This window comes from Anas acuta, chromosome 19 (genome assembly GCF_963932015.1).
Source record: "Anas acuta chromosome 19, bAnaAcu1.1, whole genome shotgun sequence".
Lineage (NCBI taxonomy): Eukaryota > Metazoa > Chordata > Aves > Anseriformes > Anatidae > Anas > Anas acuta.
In genome coordinates this window covers 11318240-11337028 of record NC_088997.1, presented here as the reverse complement: position 1 = coordinate 11337028, position 18789 = coordinate 11318240, and the positions used below count along the sequence as shown (strand labels likewise).

Below are 18789 nucleotides of genomic sequence, written 5' to 3'. Positions count from 1 at the left end.
CAGGTACCTCTCTGGCAAGGACTGATGAAGGAGATGCTTGTAAATTTCCATGGCTACAGCAACTGCATGCAGGCTTTGCCTAGTGGGTGTGCAGGTATGTGTGTCTCAGCCCAGAGTGCCCCATGCTTCACACTGATAGTTGCCAGGTGTGTGATTGAGCATGTGGACCATGCTGCTTCATGAGCACCCAGCATGCTGGGAACAGGGTAAGGCAGTGATGCCCTTGGGCAGAGGAGGCCAAGATGCCAGGCAAGCCAAATAAATGCAGTCCTACCAGAGGTAGCTGTTCCCCATGGTCCCCAGGACTCACCTGGCCAGGTTTCCTAGGCAGCATAGACCAGATCCAGGTCTTTTACAGCAACAGAGATCCAGACACTTCTCAGGTCCTTGCTCATAGGACTCCTTGGGGGTCTTGGAGAGCTGCGTCTCTTCCAGACCATGGCTACCAGGCTGGCCCATATACAAACACAAAACACTTTTACTTTTTCAATCACAAACAGCCAATGGTAAAAATGAACTTCAGTGCCTGAAACACAAGCTTTTTTTTTTTTTTTTAAAAAAAATGATATTTGATAATTTGATGTCTACTGGTGCTCTATTCTCCCTAACCTGCCACAGAAATTGTGTTGAGGAGATGGAGAAGACAGAGAAAAACTAGGAAGTATTCAGAAAATTCATTCTGGGAGCAGCTGCAGCTTCCAGAGTGTACTTGGATTGAAAAATACGTGTTGTATTCAAAATCACAAGATTATCATGTTATGGTAAGGATGTCAAGCAATACCTTTCTGCTGTTTGCCTCTGAGTCCCCTGGGCACATTCCCTTCACACTTTCAAGGTTTGCCCATCTACTGAGTGCAAATTCTTACTTTGCTTAATAGGCATGCTGAGGGAGGGAGGGAGGGAAAAAGAAAGAGAGAAAGAGAGAAAGAAAGAGAAAGAGGAAAAGAAAAGAAAAGAAAAGAAAAGAAAAGAAAAGAAAAGAAAAGAAAAGAAAAGAAAAGAAAAGAAAAGAAAAGAAAAGAAAAGAAAAGAAAAGAAAAGAAAAGAAAAAAAGAAAAGAAAAGAAAGAAAAGAAAAGAAAAAAGAAAAGAAAAAGAAACACACACACACAAAAAAAAACAGAAAACACTGACCCCTGCAGACACACATAAAGAATGCGTTGGTCTTTAATTCCCCTATAATAAACTGTGTTGGCTTCCACCTCTTGTGGCAGAGGTAACTCCCAAGTCCTCCCCATGGTAGGAGACAGTGCTTTCCCCTGCATGTTCTTGCCAGGGGATCGTGGTAACCTTCTAACCCCAAGACACCCAGGCAGGATGGCCATAGGTTCAGGGATAAATGCCTCCACCTTGTTGGTTTTGAACAGGAAAAGGTAATCATAAGCACACAGAGATGATCACAGGAAAGGTCTAGCTCTGTCTGGGGTCCAGCCAGAGAGATGTTCTCAGGGTTATGATTACGAAGAATTGTCCTGTTATCCATTATGTGTCTGTCCACAGAGCTGAGGCAGCACAGTTCTCTGAAAGGAACACAACCATTTCACTACTTCTATGTAAAAGTTTTTCTTCCTCTGTGGACATTTGGCCTGTCTCTGGTGTATCAGTGTTGCAGTCATGGTTGTTTCTGTTTCCAGACCTTTTTGTGGTTCCTGGATCACTGATGTGAAGACCCATTCGTCATTCCTGATATCCCCTGATAGGTGGTGATCATGGAATCACGGACCTGCTCAGTGAGCTTGGGAACATCTTCTGGGCCTAGACCAAGAGTCTTGACTTCTGGCAGGATCTGGATGGTGATTTTCCCTGGAAAAGTAAGACAGAAGGGTCAGAGGGGAATGAAATATGTGAGTGGTATGGGAGAGCAAGAGAAGCTATGGCAGAGGGATTGGTGCAAATCAAAGGACATGACAAAAATTAAGGGAAATGTGTTCTTTCACACCAAAACAGCTGTATAGCAACCTAGTTATATTCCAGATGCACGCAGCAAAAGCCCAAACAAGATTCTTCCCATGCAGAGAGACCATCAGTCATGGACACTCATTTATATCCAATGCAAAAAAACCAAGTGGAATATAAGATTTCACAGTGGGAAGAGGTCACCCACAAGTCCTGGCCCTAGACCTCAGAGTCTGTCTGGATCAGGGTAAAGAGAATGAGAGGTCTGTTATACAACACATCCAAACTGGACATGCTCTGGCCTATGTATAATGAATTCAGAAGAGTCTTTCTTTACCAAAACGCACTTAGTTATGAGAGGAACCATGCCCAGAAAAACTTGGTTTGCCAAGATGTGTCTCAGGAAGTGCCTTAGCAATGAAATGGTGTAAACAGGAAGGATATACAGGGGAATTGTCATGATGCTCTTCTGTTCTTGCACCCAGTCGCCCTTGTTCTGGACAGTGGAGACAAGACGCTGCCTGCACAGACAATCACCTAAAGATCTGGGGAGTGTCCGTATTACTTTTAAGTTCTTTTTCATGCCTTTATATGCGTGCTAGGAAATAGGATCCAGGAGTATTGCTGGCAGAGCCATGCAAGGAAAATGAAACAAAAGCACAGAGAATAGCTTCCCAAAAGAAGAGGGCATGCTCCCTGCCTGCACATATACCCACAAAACACATTAAATGCAAAGCTAGGCCTTGTATCTCAGGAGTCTACTACACTTCTCTTGGTGTTGCAGAAAAAGCTGAATGATGACAAGGTGGTGCTAGAAGTGCTGCTGCTGGGGTATAACCCCAGCAACACCCCACTTGCTCCATGCATGATAGACAACTTCAATGTGCAGACACTGGACACCAGCTGGACCTTCCAGAAGTCCATCAGCATGCCCAGAGCCACTGGGGACATGGAGAACTGTCCTGGCCTGGTGATCAGCCTGCTCAACATGCAGAAATCTTGGGCATGTGTAGCACATCTTCAGAATCAGCCCTGGCAAAACTTCCAGATGGGAAAAGCAGAGAGGTACAGGAAAAGCACTCTGTGGTCCTTTCTTCAGATGTGAAAGTCCTTTCTATTCAACAACAATTTGGAAATGACTGACCCTGAAGAGTGCTTAGAGGTCACAAAAAATCCCAGCTAACCACAAACTCCCAGGTTTTGGGGGGGTTATTATAAAGGTAAATGTACATACAACTGCAAATAGTCTTTTCTGAAATGTTTGAGGAGGTTGTGGAATCTGCTTTCTTGGAGTTACACCAAATTTGGCTGGACAAGGCACAGAGCAAACTCATCTTTGGAGATGGTCTTGAGTGAAGTAAAAGGTTAATCTAACAAAGAGGTCCCTCCCCACTGCATCTTCCTCTTATTTCCCATGGAAGTGCTTCATCTTGATTGCCCAGCTAAGCAAGGATGTCATAGAGAGGGAGTGCAAGGAGCAGGCTAGCAGAGCAGGGTATACATCTGAAATCGCTGCTCATCCTCCTATCTTAACTCCCACGTGGGGGAATGCTTCCACTACTGAAAAGCTCTTGTGTGTGGCCAACAGAGAAAGAATAAATCCAGTAGTTGAAAGCTGAATAGAAACAGATAATTCAGTGTTTATCTCTCTCTTCCAGATGTCTGCCTTCAAGGGAATGACTACCTCAAAGTACAAATGATGACAGGAATGAGAATTTCAGCTGCAAATCCTCCCCTTAGGAAAGAACAGGGCTTGAGACCAGCCTGGGAGAGGGTAGGAAGTGCCAGAAGCCCATTTTGGGGTAGATGCCAGGGAAGAACACACTAGGCTGTTTTTCTCTGCAGGAACTTGAAAGATTTTTGTCCACATTTTCCTTTTGAAACCTAGACCCATTTTTTTGACCCATCAAAAAGATGAAGATTCATCTTTTTTTCCCTGTGAAATTGTATAACAGTGACAAGCAGAAATTTTGTCATCATAAATGTATGAAACGTGTGAAAGAACAGGGTAAATGAGAGGAAATAGGAGTCTGCATAACTTTTTCTGAGACCTGTGTTTGCTTTTGCTCCCCAGCTTTCCATGCACCTGTAGATCCAAGGACAGCAGTGGAGCCAGGGCAGGATCTGCCCTAGGACTCTGCTGCTTCTCCAGGTTCCCTCATTGGACAAGCTCTGAGAAAGCAAACAGATGAGTATTTCCTGAAGTATTCCACTCCCTCTCCTCCTGAAAAGAAAGAAACTGCCTTTGTCCAGCTGCAATCCCCACACTGCATGTGGTTCTCTGCCCACCCACCTCCTGGCTCCCTCCAAGGACTGAGCCCACACAAGCTGCCAGCCTGCTTTTTGCCCCAAGTAATCCTCACCTGGAGTGAATCTCTTCTCCTTCTGGCTGTAGAAGTCATTGTAGGATGAGATCACCACAGGAATAATGGGAACCTGGAGGGGAAGCAGTCTACAGTAAGTGAAACTGCAAATTTCTCTGTTCCTCACCCAAGAAGGAAATGGTGTTTTCAGATGAACCATATACTTTGCTGATAACTATCCCAGTTAGCTTCATAGTAGACACTAAAAGGGATATTTCAATCATTTAACCATATTACCCAGTGTCTGCACTGTTGGTTTTTATTTTTTATTCTCTTTATTTAGGCCAACAGTGGCTGGATTGCCAAATACAGGCCTGTTCAGCAGGAACTCTCCTGGAAGGTCCAGTGCTTTTGTCAAGGTTCCCCCACTTTTTTTCCCAGGCAGAGTCACTAAGGTTTTCTACCTGTCCCAGAAATGTCTCCCTCCTGTGCCACCTGCAGGCTCCTGCTGGGCTCCTGGATGGGTGCTCAATCCAAAGGGAAGTCAGGGACCAGGAGCCTTGTAGTCCTGCTTGTTGGTGGACCATGGTAGGCAAATTACATCCCCAGTGGCAGGAAGAAGGTGGGTCTCACCTGGGCTTTCACAGCCAGCTGGAAGGCCCCACGTTTGAAGGGCAACATGGAGCCACTATGATTGCGAGTTCCCTCAGGGAAGATCAAGACACGGAACTGCAGGAGGGAGAAGACATTGAGATGAAGGGATCTCGAGTTGCTATTCAAAACCGCTGCACAGGCATACTGTCCTGGGACTGATCTGTCTGCTCCTGGTGCCATGAAGAGACATGCACTTCCTCCACTTCAAGCACTTTCTGGCCACAAAATATAATTAACCCACCAGAGGAGCTCTTTGTTCTGTTCTGCGCCTAGTCCAGAGACCAAGATCACCTTCCACATACATCAAGGTTCACATTTTCCAGTGGCTCAAAATGCCTCCTGCTCCCCACCAAAGGGTCTTCCCCACTCACATTGTCTTTGTGCATGGAGTGTGCCACCTCTGTCAAAGTAGCGATAGACTCTTCCCTCTTCTTGCGGTCAATGAAAATGATTCCTGCAAGCCAGCATGCTAGGCCAAAAGTGCCCATGTATAGTATTTCCTTCTTTGCAATGGCCACACAGCGACTTGGCAGTATCTCCATCATCACTGGAGGGGAAGAACAAGGACAGAACAAGTGTTATTCTACACTGACATTCCCTCCAGCCTCTGGGCTACAGCCCTCTGCTCTGGGAAATGCCATACCTACAGCTTCTGCAGCTCCAACCCAACCTCACAGGGTCATAAGCATGTTGGAAAAGGGATTCTGAGGGTCTCCAGATCAACCACCCACTTAGAGCAGGGCTATTGAATAAGATCAGCTGATGTTCTCATCCCAATTCTGTTGCAAAGGATGAAGCTGCTTTAGCTTGAAAATGACTGTTGTGCTCTAATGCCCTGGAACACAGACTGCCTTGAGGCTAGCTGGGATGGACTGTGTAGCAGCCACTCCTGCCCTTCTGTCTGTGGTATTAGGGATATCATAAATACCATCCCTTCAAGAGCAGTGGAACCAGGAGCAGAAGACAGGATCAGGTTCTCCACATACCCATAATGTCAAGGGAGGTCTGGTGATTCAACGCTAGTACAAAAGGCTTCTTGGTCCTGAGGTTCTCCTTGCCCTTCACCACTATCTTGATACCAAAGATGTATTTGAGTGGCAGAAATGACATGCTCAAAAACCTGGAAAAGGGAAGCAGATGTGAGATAAAGAAAAGCTAAAATTGAGTAAAGGGGCCAAAAAAACAATCTTCCATGCTAGCCCATCTTACAGACTACTCCTGGAGAGTAGCCTGTTTCTCCACAATCCAAGGTTTGATCCATTATTGTCTGTCTTGGAGAAGAACTACTAGTATGGCTCCTCAACTCTCATTAGAGAAGACAAATACACCTGGTAGGTTTTCTTCAGGACAGTTTAGACCAATGGCCCAGCAACTCCAGATACAGAAATTCCATGGATCAGCCAAATATCAGTTAATCATAGAATCATAGAAACACAACGTTGGAAAGGACCTACAAGACCATCTAGTCCAACCGTTCTCCTATCACCAATACTACCCACCAAGCTACTAAATCATATCTCTTAGCACCTTGTCCAGGAACTTCTTGAACACCAGGAGGGACGGTGACTCCACCACCTCCCTGGGCAAGCTGTTCCAGTGCCTGACCACTCTTTGAGAGAAAAGGTTTTTCCTGATATCTAATCTCAATCTCCCCAGGTGCAACTTGTGGCCATTTCCTCGAATCCTGTCATTAGTTATCTGAGAGAAGAGGCCGACCCCCTCCTCATCATAACCTTCCTTCAGGAAGTTGTAGAGCGCAATGAGGTCTCCCCTGAGCCTCCTCCAGACTAAACAGTCCCAGCTCCCTCAGCTGTTCCTCATAAGACTTGTGCTCCAGACCCCTCACCAGTTTTGTTGCCCTTCCCTGGACATGCTTCAGGGTCTCGATGTCTTTCTTGTAGTGAGGGGCTCAAAACTGAACACAGTACTTGAGGTGCGGCCTCACCAAAGCTGAGTACAGGAGGATAATCCCCTCCCTGCTCCTGCTGGCTATACTATTTCTAATACAGGCCAGGATGCCATTGGCCTTCTTGGACACCTGGGCACACTGCTGACTCCTGTTCAGCCGAGCACTGATCAACACTTCCAGGTCCCTTTACTCTTCACAGTCTTCTAGCCACTCTGCCCAAGCCTATAGGGTTGCATGGGGTTATTGTGGCCAAAGCGCAGGACCTGGCACTTGGCCTTGATAAACCTCATCCTGTTGGCACAGCAGCCCAGCCTATCCAGATCCCTCTGAAGGGCCACCATACCCTCAGGGAGATTGACACTACCTCCCAGCTTGGTGTCATCTGCAAATATTCTGAGGGTACACTCAATCTGCTCATCTAGGTCATCAATAAAGATATTAAACAAGATAGGCCCCAGTACCAACCCCTGGGGGACACCACTTGTAATGGGATGCCAGCTGGACTTAACTCCATTAACCACTACCTGGAGGGACACAGTCCTCCAGCCAATTCTTTACCCAGAGGAGAGTATACCTGTCCAGGCCACGGGCAGGCAGTTTCACCAGGACAGTACTGTGGGAGACCATGTCAAAGGCTTTGCTGAAGTCTAAGTAGACTACATCAACAGCCCTTCCTTCATCTACCAGTCTGGTCAAGTGGTCATAGAAGGAGATGAGGTTGGAAAAATACGACCTGCCTTTCATGAACCTGTGCTGGCTGGGCCTGATCCCCTGGATGCCACGCAAGTGCCGTGTGATCTCACTCCAGATGATTTGCTCCATAACTTTCCCTGGACAGGTTGACAGGTTTGTATTTCCCTGTGTCCTTCTTATGGCCCTTCTTGTGGGACTCACATCGGCAAGCTTCCAATCCTCTGGGACCTATCCAGAGAACCAGGAATGCTGATAGATGGTGGAAAGCAGCTTGGCAATCACCTCCACCAGCTTCCTCAACACCCAGGGGTGGAGCTCATCTGGTCCCATGGACTTGTGACATTCCAGATGGAGGAATTTAAGTCTCTAACTAACTATCTAACCAGGTCTCTAACTGTCTCTTCCTGGATCACGGGAGGGGGGATTCTCTACCTGAATCACAGGGGACGTCCAGGTCAGGGAGTAAAGTACCCTGAGGATAACTGATCTGACTATTAAAGACAGATGTAAAGAAGTCATTGAGAACCTCAGCCTTATCCTTATCCTCAGTGACCACATTTCCAGCTGCCCAAATTCACAGTGCACCTGTTTATACTCTACTCCCCTGTCCACATTGCTTAATCTTGAATATGGGCAGCAGTAAAAATTTTGTGCATCTGACACTGCTATTTCCCAGATGGTGGGAAGAGAGGTGATTTTGTCACTGGATCACAGACTGCAATTTGCACAGACAATGGAAAAAATAAAGATCAAAGTCAGGCACAAAAGTCAAGAAAATTTCTTAAAATGAAAAGCTGGGAACTTGCACTGCAACATACACCTTCTGAAGTAGTGAATCCTTTCCCTGGAGCACTTTTAGGGGTTACAAAGTGCTAGTGCTGCTGTGTAGCAGTTGGCTTCTAGCTCCCACTTACCCCATGCCCTAAGAAGCTGTCCATTAACATGTGCTGCTGCAAGTCACAGCTCACACAAGTACACCCAGCTGCACAGCCCCGTGGCTCATTGCAAAGGCAGAAATGGATGGGGAGACAGAATGGGCAGTGAGGGCAGAAGCTCAGAGACTGACAGACCTGGGTGATTTCAGTGATGGGGACATCACAGAATCACAGAATCACAGAATTTCTAGGTTGGAAGAGACCTCAAGATCATCAAGTCCAACCTCTAACTTAACGCTAACAGTCCCCACTAAACCATATCCCTAAGCTCTACATCTAAACGTCTTTTGAAGACTTCCAGGGATGGTGACTCCACCACCTCCCTGGGCAGCCTGTTCCAGTGCCTAACAACCCTTTCAGTAAAGAAGCTCTTCCTAACATCTAACCTAAAACTCCCCTGGCGCAACTTTAGCCCATTCCCCCTCGTCCTGTCACCAGGCACGTGGGAGAACAGGCCAACCCCCACCTCACTACAGCCTCCTTTAAGGTACCTGTAGAGAGCGATAAGGTCGCCCCTGAGCCTCCTCTTCTCCAGAACATCAGTGACAACTCAACTCTTCTCCAGACATCAGTGACAACTCAAAGGTGCATGCCAGCAGTGCACCGTGGTAATGTGGGCACTGGCTGAGAATAAAGTAGTGGGGAGAAAAAGAGAAGAGTACCTCAGAAGATTTCTCAACACAGCTTAGAAGGGGAATGACCACCCACAGGGAGGCAGGAAACAGCTCTGAAGACCAGTTAGGAGTTGTTTACTGAAAAAAAGCAGGTTACTTTACCTGTGCGTTATATTCGGTTTGTTGGTATTACATGGTTTGTCAAATTCATCACCTTTTACATCCTTTCCTTCCTCATCATTAATTATTCTTTCTATCAAGTAAAATCCCCAAAACTGCCTCCATTCTCTCAATTGCAGAACTATGTAATACCACACATCAATATAAAACTAATTCCTCCCCACTGCAGCACAGTTCCCAGGACTCTCCAAAACAGAGAGTTGACTGCATCAATGCCCACAGCGGAAAGAAGCCCAAGCCAACTTACTTCATGTTTTCACAGTTACGTCCACGAGGAATACTGGCGGTAATAACCAGAAGGCTTATGGTGAAGACCCACAGCTTATAGAAGCACATCTTGCAAAAGAATCTGAACGCAGGATACATCTGGTAAAGAATTAGAAATGCAATGAGCAGAAAAGTAAATGGGTAGCGAAGAAGCAGTAGCTCCATCCTTTCAGCCCAGTGTTAACCAGAGGAGTGTTGCCCGGAACAGTAAATGAGTAACTAGCATCCAATGCTGCAGAGCAGAGTTTAGCTACATGTTCAGCTACGTGTGGGTGGCACAGCCTTGTTCAGCTACATGTGGGTGGCACTGCACTGGAACGAGATTTGGGAGATCTTCAGCAAGGCTGAATCTTGGAGTTAAAGTAACCATGGAAAGCCGGTTTAGCAAGGGAGCTGTGGCAACACTGTGTGTAGGAGCTGGCTGGCAAGCAGAGGCAAACATGCAATAGCAAGCCTGTGTATGTGAATGATCTGGTGGGGCTCTCAACTGGTAGAGCAATGACTGTTTGGAGAGAGAGACGGGGGTTCCCCTTCATGGGCAGGGATCTTTAACAGAAGCATTCATTTGTGTCAAGCTCTGTGCATAAGAACTTCAAGAAATCTTTAACAGGAGGGAGTGTGATGTTTTGGACAGCACAGGTACCCAGCTGTTGTGCTGTCTAGAATGCCTCACCCTGTGCAAGCATCAAACTTCACCAAGTGAGCTGACTGCAAGAGGTCAGGAAATCAGGAATCAATATTATGGAGGAGAGATAGAGAAAAACAGTGATCATACCAGCCAATTCCTTGCCCACACATGCAGGCATTAGAGGCACCAAACTTAGCAACTGGATGTTTCTCAAAGAGAGGGGGAAAAGTGACAAAAAAGCCACCTGTCTAGACAAAAAACAAACAAAGCTACTCCAGATGTTTTCATGGCCAGAGTCAGGCACATGTTTAGACAACATCTCCATATGTAAGAGGTAAATCAGGAAATCACAGGTACTTTAGCTCCTAAAACACAGCATGAAGAGGATCTTCACAAGCATAATGACAAGGCTGAGAAACAAAAGCTTTGTGTCTCATCAGTTGCACAACAGGCCTTGCTCAAGCAGCTATCACTTAAGTGGAGTAATATTACTAAATTCCAAATGGTACCGAGATCTACAGATTCTCAAAGAACATTTGGAAGACTCATAAAGCAACATCAGTTTTCAACCACAACCTAAAGAACAAAATCAAATCTCCAAGAATAGTAAAAGGGGCAAGACTCAGCAATAATTCATGAAGAAGGAAATGGCAATAAAGAAAGACATCAGCTGTGCTCCCTGTTCCTTGGGTTTAACCAGCGACTCCTCTTCTCCTCCCATCTTTTGTGGGAAAACTGGAGATAAGTGAATACTCAAGGTTTTCTGTGACCACAGGACAGGCAGCCAAACCTAAGAGTTTCAATGACAGCTTCCTCACTCCGTAGTGCTTCCTGTTGCATCAGTTGAGTATCCAGGAAGGTATTGCATGGTGAGGAGAGACACCTGGCCCTGCACCAGCACGTGCCAAAGGCAGGCACAGCACAGCACCTGGGCACTGTGACCCCTCTGTGCCAGTGCTGCAGAGATTAGCTCTCTTTTGGAGCTCATTCACAGAGACCAGCCATGGCTGTTTTGTTGTTATCTAGAAGCCAAGTTCTAGTCCATCAAATAGTTGTATTCCTAATGCCTTTTAAAATTCTCCCATCTCATACGAATCCTATCAATAACAGTCATGGACTTTCACAATTTCATGCAAGCTGATTTGACAAGCAACTGGTTCATCCTAAAATGTAATGCCAGTGAAAGGGTCTTTGAATGGCTGTTCTGCAAGGACAGCTGTAGCTGTCAAATCAAGATTGCTGTTGTCAGGCACCTAATGAGAGAGGAACACCTTACACAACTCTACACGTGAAAACTCACCCAGAACATCTAGGGACAAAAAAGGGAGCAAAAAGAAATCATTGCACACCACTGAAGAGCTTTATTTTTAAGCCACTGACAGCAATTTTCAAATACATTCATCAAGGCTATAAGGAAATTATATTTCTTTAGCATACAGTGCACTACCAATCAGGTACCATAATATAGCAGGTTGATGTCTCTTACCCAAAGGAACATGGCAACCCTAAAACACCATGGATCTATGAGAAAAATGTCTCCAGCACAAATTATGGTTTCCACATGGTCAAAACAAATCACAGCCAGAGAAGGACATAAGCAGATTTACAAGTGCAAGCATCTGTTAGCCCTCAAATTAGAGGGCCAAGTTAAGAGAGGAGTTGGCATCCATGGCATCACTGAACAGGGGCATAACCAGCATCAGCTGGGCATCACTGAGGACAGCTGCTCTCAGGAACAAATCAGATATGCAAGAGTTTGAAGATAGGCTCATGGTTACATGGGGCTTTAAATAGTTAGTATCTCCTATGAGTATGGGAAAATGAAAGGACAAAAAGAGGTAATAAAAATTATGCAATTCCCAACTCATCATGAAGAGAGAATCAGTTCAGATCTAACAACACATTTAGGCTCCAAACCCACTGATACTAAAATTCTCAGATAATATTTTCTTCCATTGCAAAGATTCGTAGCATCTAGACCCATTATGCTTCCATTTCAAAAGCAGACAGCTGTTGCCTTTCAAGGCTTTTTTTTAGAAACTACAGCTCCAGTGAAACTCCTGGCTTTTAGACTAAATGTATCCATGTTCACCTGACTCCCTTGCCCCTGGATATTTGCACCTTCTTCAGAGCCTGGCCCAATTTAAATGAATCTTAGGTAGTGGGAGGAGGGTCTTGATGTTCTCAGGAACTTTTGTCATGCAGCTTCAATGACTCTGCTAAGGCATGCACTGGCCAGAAGAGAGAGGTGGAGGCAGGAAGGTGATCTGATCTAACTGGAAAAGGCTAAGAAAATTAACTTGTCCAAAGTAAGCAAATGAAGATCTCAAAATCTCTCAAAAGAGATCTGACTGTTGTCAGTAAAGCAAAGCTGGAGAGTCGGGAGAGCTGTTCAACTTAAAGGTTATGATTGACTTTTAAGTGAGAGAGGAATGATTTCAGGATGAAATAAGAGGACTGGATTCTGAAATGGGAGTGAATCCCACTGGAAACTACTGACACAAATATCTCCACTGGTAGAGACTGGAGCAAGCTATCAGAGGGCAAAGAATTGGGACTGCTCACTGCAAGGGCTGTATTGTATCAGCCAGACAGTCCTGTAATGGAGAGCAGTGCTGAAGGGAATTCACCTACTACATACTCAGATAAACAGACATTAACACTGACGTTAAAAGTTTCACAAGGATTCCGGAGTATTAGACAAAGGTCATCAAGACTAAGGAATCTGTATTTATCATGCTCCCGCTGTACCTCCATGATGAATCTTCACATAACTCAATTGTACAAGGCACAGATTACCTTTGCATTTCTACTTATGAGTGAAGAAATAGTGAAATAGAATAGTCCCAAAATGACAGAAAAGGAGTTTCAACAAGAAAATGTGTACCAACTCATGAAACTTCCTGTAGTGTCCATGACAGAAATGTAATACAACAAGCTGGAATAACTTGTGGTCTTGGACTTTAATCCATGATAATAGAGCAGGGGACACCCAGATGAACTCAAGACTGGAAAATAACTTAGTTTACTGCTGTAAATGAAAGAATCGTATTAATAAAAAGATGGGGGAATAGACCCCTGGAGGTCTGTAGTCCAACCAGCTGCTCGGAGCAGGGTTAACTCCAAACCCAGATAAGTTTGCTCAGGGCCTTGTCTAGGTAAGTCTGGAGTATCTCCAAGGATGGAGATCCCACCAGTTCTCTGGTCCCTGTCTCGGCACTGGACCATTATGATGAGGACGAATGTTTTTGTCTAATGGGAATCTCCCTTGCTGCTGCAAGTGTCTGTCCTCTCTCATTCTTTCACTGTGCAGCTGAGAAGCATTTGGCCTTACAGCTGCTCATTAGGCAGCTGTAGACTGAAATCTCCTCCTCTCCCCTCGTCCTCTCCAGACTGAACAAATCCAGCTTCTTCAGCCTGTCTTTGTACAGCACATGCTCCAGCCCACTGACCATCTTAGTAGCCCTCCACTCAAGTGAAATGTAGTAAGTTCTGGGAGATGGTCCTGAGCAATATGGACATCCATTTGCAGAGCTGAAGCTGCTGGGGGAGGCTGAAGGTGGGAAAGAAGGTGAATGAGAGGCCATGACAGGGCCATGTTTCTGAAATCAGCAGCAGTGACTGAGCAGGGCAAACAAACGTGTCCTGGCCCCTTCCAGGGAAGTGGCTCCTTCAGGATGCACTCCTCCACTCTGTGGCTCTGCCAGATGGGGCAAGCACACTCTGAAGTCTCATCAGAACAGCTCTGATCCTGCTGCACATGCACTTTTGTGAATTTGACTAAGCAGTTTCATCAAGTTGCTAAGCTCGATTAAATTTTCCACATTTCAGCCTTGCATTTAGCTAAAAATGGAAAAATAGGTACTCTGTGCTTAGTGCACACAGAAAGATCATAGGTGATTGGGCCCCTCAGTACAAGAAGGACATTGAGACCCTGGAATGTGTCCAGAGAAGGGCTACGAAGCTGGTGAAGGGCCTGAAACACAAGTCCTGTGAGGAGCGGCTGAGGGAACTGGGGTTAGGTCTGGGAAAGAGAAGGCTCAGGGGAGACCTCATTGCTCTCTACAACTGCCTGAAAGGAAGGTGTGGGGAGCTGGGGGTTGGCCTCTTCTCGCAGATAACCAGTGACAGGACTAACTTTTTCACAGTGAGGGTGACAGACCACTGGAACAGGCTGCCCAGGGGTGTTGTGGAGTCTGCTTCTCTGGAGACATTCAAACCCACCTGGACGCATTCCTGTGTGACATGATTTAGGTGTTTCTGCTTCTACAGGGGAATTGGACTAGGTGATCTTTCAAGGTCCCTTCCAATCCCTAACACTGTGATTCTGTGACTAGAGGGAATGGCCTCAAGTTGTTGCAGGGGAGGTTAAGGTTGGAAATTAGGAGATATTTCTTCTCAGAAAGAGCAGTCAGGCATTGGAATGGGTTGTCCAGGGAGGTTGTGGAGTCACCGTCCCTGGGGGTGTTCAAGGAAAGGTTGGACGTGGTGCTTAGGGACATAGAATCATAGAATATCCCAAGTTGGAAGGGACCCATAAGGATCATCAAGTACAACTCCTGGCACCACACAGGTCTACCCAAAAGTCTAGACCATGTGACTAAGTGCACAGTCCAATCTCTCCTTAAATTCAGACAGGCTCAGTGCACAGACTACATCCCTGGGGAACCTTTTCCAGTGTGCGACCACCCTCTCGGTGAAGAACCTCTTCCTGATGTATAGCCTAAATATCCCCTGCCTCAGCTTAACACCATTCCTGCGGGTCCTATCACTGGTGATTACGGAGAATAGGTCACCTGCCTCTCCACTCCTCCTCGTGAGGAAGTTGTAGTCCCCCCCTCAGCCTCCTCTTCTCCAGGCTGAACAGGCCCAGTGACCTCAGCTGCTCCTCATACATCTTCCCCTCTAGGCCCTTCACTATCTTTGTTGCCCTCCTCTGGACACTCTCCAACAGTTTAATGTCCTTTTTATACTGTGGTGCCCAGAACTGTACACAGCGCTCAAGATGAGGCCACACCAGCGCAGAGTACAGTGTGACAATCACTTCCCTTGACCAACTAGTGATGCCGTGCTTGATGCATCCAAGGATACGCTTGGCCTTCCTGGCTGCCAGGGCACACTGCTGGCTCATATTCAACTTGCTGTCAACCACAACCCTCAGATCCCTCTCTGTGGGGCTGCTCTCCAGAGTCTCATCGACCAGGCTGTACGTATAGCCAGGGTTGCCCCGTCCCAGGTGCAGGACCTGGCACTTGCTTTTGTTAAACTTCATGTGGTTTGTGATCACCCAGCTCTCCAATCTGTTCAGATCTCTCTGCAAGGCCTTTCCACCCTCATCAGAGTCCACAACCCCTCCAAGTTTGGTGTCATCGGCAAATTTGCTCAAAAAGCCTTCTAGTCCTACATCCAAATCATTAATAAAAACATTGAAGAGGACTAGCCCTAAAATGGAGCCTTGGGGGACTCCACTAGTGACCATCCACCAACCAGATGTGGCCCCATTTACCACAACCCTTTCAGCCCTGCCCATCAGCCAATTGCTCACCCATCGTATGATGTTTTTGTTAAGTTGTATGCTGGACATTTTGTCCAGTAGGATCCTACGGGAAACCGTGTCAAAAGCTTTGCTGAAGTCCAAAAAGATCACATCAGTTGGTTTCCCTTGGTCAACTAGATGGGTGATGTTATTATAAAAGGAAATCAAATTTGTTAGGCAGGACCTACCCCTCATGAACCCATGTTGGATGGGATCAATGGCTGCATTGTCCCCCAGGTGCGTGTCAATAACTTCAAGGATCATCTTCTCCATAATTTTACCAGGCACTGACGTGAGACTGACAGGCCTGTAATTGTTAGGGTCTTCTTTCTTTCCCTTCTTGAAAATTGGCACAACATTTGCCAGCTTCCAGTCTACTGGAACCTCTCCAGATTCCCAAGATCATTGAAAAATAATTGAGAAAGTCTTGTGATGATGTCAGCCAGCTCTTTAAGCACCCTGGAATGAATCCCATCCAGACCCATGGACTTGTATGGATCCAGGTGGAGCTGCAAGTCCTGCACATGTTCAGTGTCAATTGGGAATTTAGCATTCCCACCGTCATGGTCCTCCAGCTCTGGGCACCCTGGGTCCTGAAGCTTGTCATCAGTGTTGAAGACAGAGGCAAAGAAGGCATTAAATGCCTCTGCTTTTCCTATGTCATTGTGAGGAGACCTTCCCCAACATGTGGCAGACCTATGTTTTATTTGGTTCTCCTTTTTCTGTTCACCTATCTAAAAAAAAAAACTTTTTTATTGTCGCCCACAGACATGGTCAGCTTCAATTCTAGTTGGGCTTTGGCCACACAAATTTTCTCCCTACAAACACAAACAGAATCCCTGCATTCCTTCCTTGTCACCTGACTCTCCTTCCAGCAGCTGTACACTTTCTTTTTCCATCTAAGCTCCAGTAGAAGATCCCTGGTCAGCCAGGCCGGCCTTCTGCCCTTCCTGTCTGCCTTCCAATATTTTGGAATTGCCTGATCTTGTGCTTTTAGGAGGCAGTGCTTAAAGACTGACCAGTGCTGATGGACGCCAATGCCATCAAAAGCAGTTTCTCAGGGGACCTTGCTGACTAGTTCCCCGAGCAGCCTGAAGTCTGCTTTCCCCATATCCAGGGATGAAGTTTTGATGGCAGTTTTCCTTCTGTCACCATAAATTCTAAACTCAACCACTTCATGGTCACTACGACCGAGATGGCCGCCAATTGCCATGTCTCCCACAAGACCCTCTCTGTTTTCCAGCGACAGATCAAGGAGGGCACCTTTCCTAGTTGGCTCCCTTAGCACCTGCACCAAGAAGTTATCATCTAGGTGCTTTATGAACCTCTTGGACTTGTTTGTGTCAGCTGTGTGTTGATCCCAGTTGACATCTGGCAAGTTAAAATCTCCCATAAGGACAAGGGAAGTTGATCTCGAGGCGTCTCTTAGTTCTGCAAAGAATAATTCATTGGCATTGTTGTCCTGGCCAGGTGGTCTTTAATAGACTCCCACAGCAATATCCCCTTTATTTGTTCATCCCTTAATCCTTACCCAGAGGCTGTCAACTTTGCCATTCCCAACTTGAAGTTCCACACAGTCCAGCTCATGCTTCACATACATCACCACCCCATCCACCCTGCCTGTCCCTCCTGAAGAGCCTGTAACCATCTATTGCAGCACAGCAGCCACAGGACTCATCCCACCAGATTTCGCTTATGCCAATGATGTTGTAGCTGTGGGACTGAGCCAAGACTTCTAGCTCATCCATTTTATTCCTCATACTGTGTATGTTTGTGTAGAAGCACTTCAAATGTGCTTCTCTACAAACAGCACCTTATGAAGCCGACCGAAGGACCTCACTAGCACACAGTCCCTCTGATTCTAGCACACCATCCCTTAGCTCATCACCGGCGTGCCTGGTTTTATCCCTTTCCCCCTTCAACTCTAGTTTAAAGCCCTATCTCCTGAGCAAAAATCCTTATCCCTCTCTGAGAGAGGCGCATACCATCTGGTGACAGCAGGCCTGGCATCACGTAGACCTTCCCATGATCAACAAACCCAAAGTTCTGTCTGTTGCACTAGTCCCAAAGCCACGTGTTAATGTGACGAGTCTGCTTGTCAGCATTGATCCCCCCTATTGGAAGGACAGAGAAAAACACAACCTGTGCCCCTGATCCTTTAAGTAATTGCCCCAAAGCCCTAAAGCCCCTCTTGATTGCTCTCGGACTTCTCGTTGCTACGTTGTCATTACCAGCCTGAAAGACCAGTAGCAGATAGTAGTCAGTGGGCCGTACCAGGCACTTGACTTTCTTAGCAAAGACTCTCACCTGAGCCCCAGGCAGGCAACAGACTTCCTTGTGGGTTGCGTCTGGTCAGTATATTGGGCCCTCTGTCCCTTTCAAAAGTAACCCTTATATCTTTCTTGACAGACGATGTAGCAATGCAGGGGGGTAGGTTGCGTTGCCTTAGGCACCTTCTCCAACTGGGACGGGCTTTCGTCTACTTCATTACTCTGACTGTTGTGTACTAGAGCCTCATGCCTGTTACATAAGGGTAGATGGGAAAGTGAAGTGGGCAGTGACAGGGCTCACCTACCACCCTGAACAGGAACCTGCCTCCATTTCCCCCTTTGGCCCAGGTCTCCTCCTACTGCCTGGCAGGATGAGGGAACTATTGTCTTCTGCAGAGCAGGAGGCACCTGTGCTGTGACAGGCTTGTGAGTCTGTCTCAGAGAGGGTAGAGCACATCTCCACCAGTCAATTTCCCTCTCTGACTGCCTGATGCTCCTGAATCTGCTCGCCTCCTCCTGAAACTCCACTACCTGGCTGAGCAGCTCTTCAGCCTGGGCACACCTCCCACAGGCATACCCCTCGCTGCTGCTGTTGGATACAGACAGAAGACTTGGGCACACCCTGCAGCCCAAGACCTGGACGGCGGTGTATTTCCCCAAGCCATCTGTCTGAATAGCCACATAGGTGACTGTGGCTGGAGAAGCCACAAGAGATGGGGAGGCCATGGTTTTCTGCCTGGTTGATACCATGGCCAGGTTCCTCACAAGGAGGTTACATGTACTGAAGGGAGAGACTGCTGAAAGAGAGCAGCGAGGGGCCCTCCCTGCGTGAACCGCCGCGCCCCGCCCTGTTTGCCCGTCCTGGTCGCTTGTGCTCCCAGGGGCTGCCTCGTCAGCCTCCCTCG

The 18789-nt window shown here is 46.8% G+C and overlaps 1 protein-coding gene across 1 annotated transcript; it reads right to left on the bottom strand.

The window, feature by feature from the left end:
- Positions 1-216: 216 nt before the first annotated feature.
- Positions 217-9710, bottom strand: LOC137842393 (1-acyl-sn-glycerol-3-phosphate acyltransferase alpha-like). The gene is made up of 6 exons (XM_068656369.1): positions 9431-9710; positions 5839-5972; positions 5224-5399; positions 4832-4927; positions 4259-4331; positions 217-1802 (listed from the first exon to the last, which is right to left on the bottom strand). Exons 1-6 carry the CDS (start codon positions 9613-9615, stop codon positions 1654-1656), a joined length of 813 nt encoding a protein of 270 aa, XP_068512470.1. The 5' UTR covers positions 9616-9710; the 3' UTR covers positions 217-1653.
- Positions 9711-18789: the final 9079 nt, after the last annotated feature.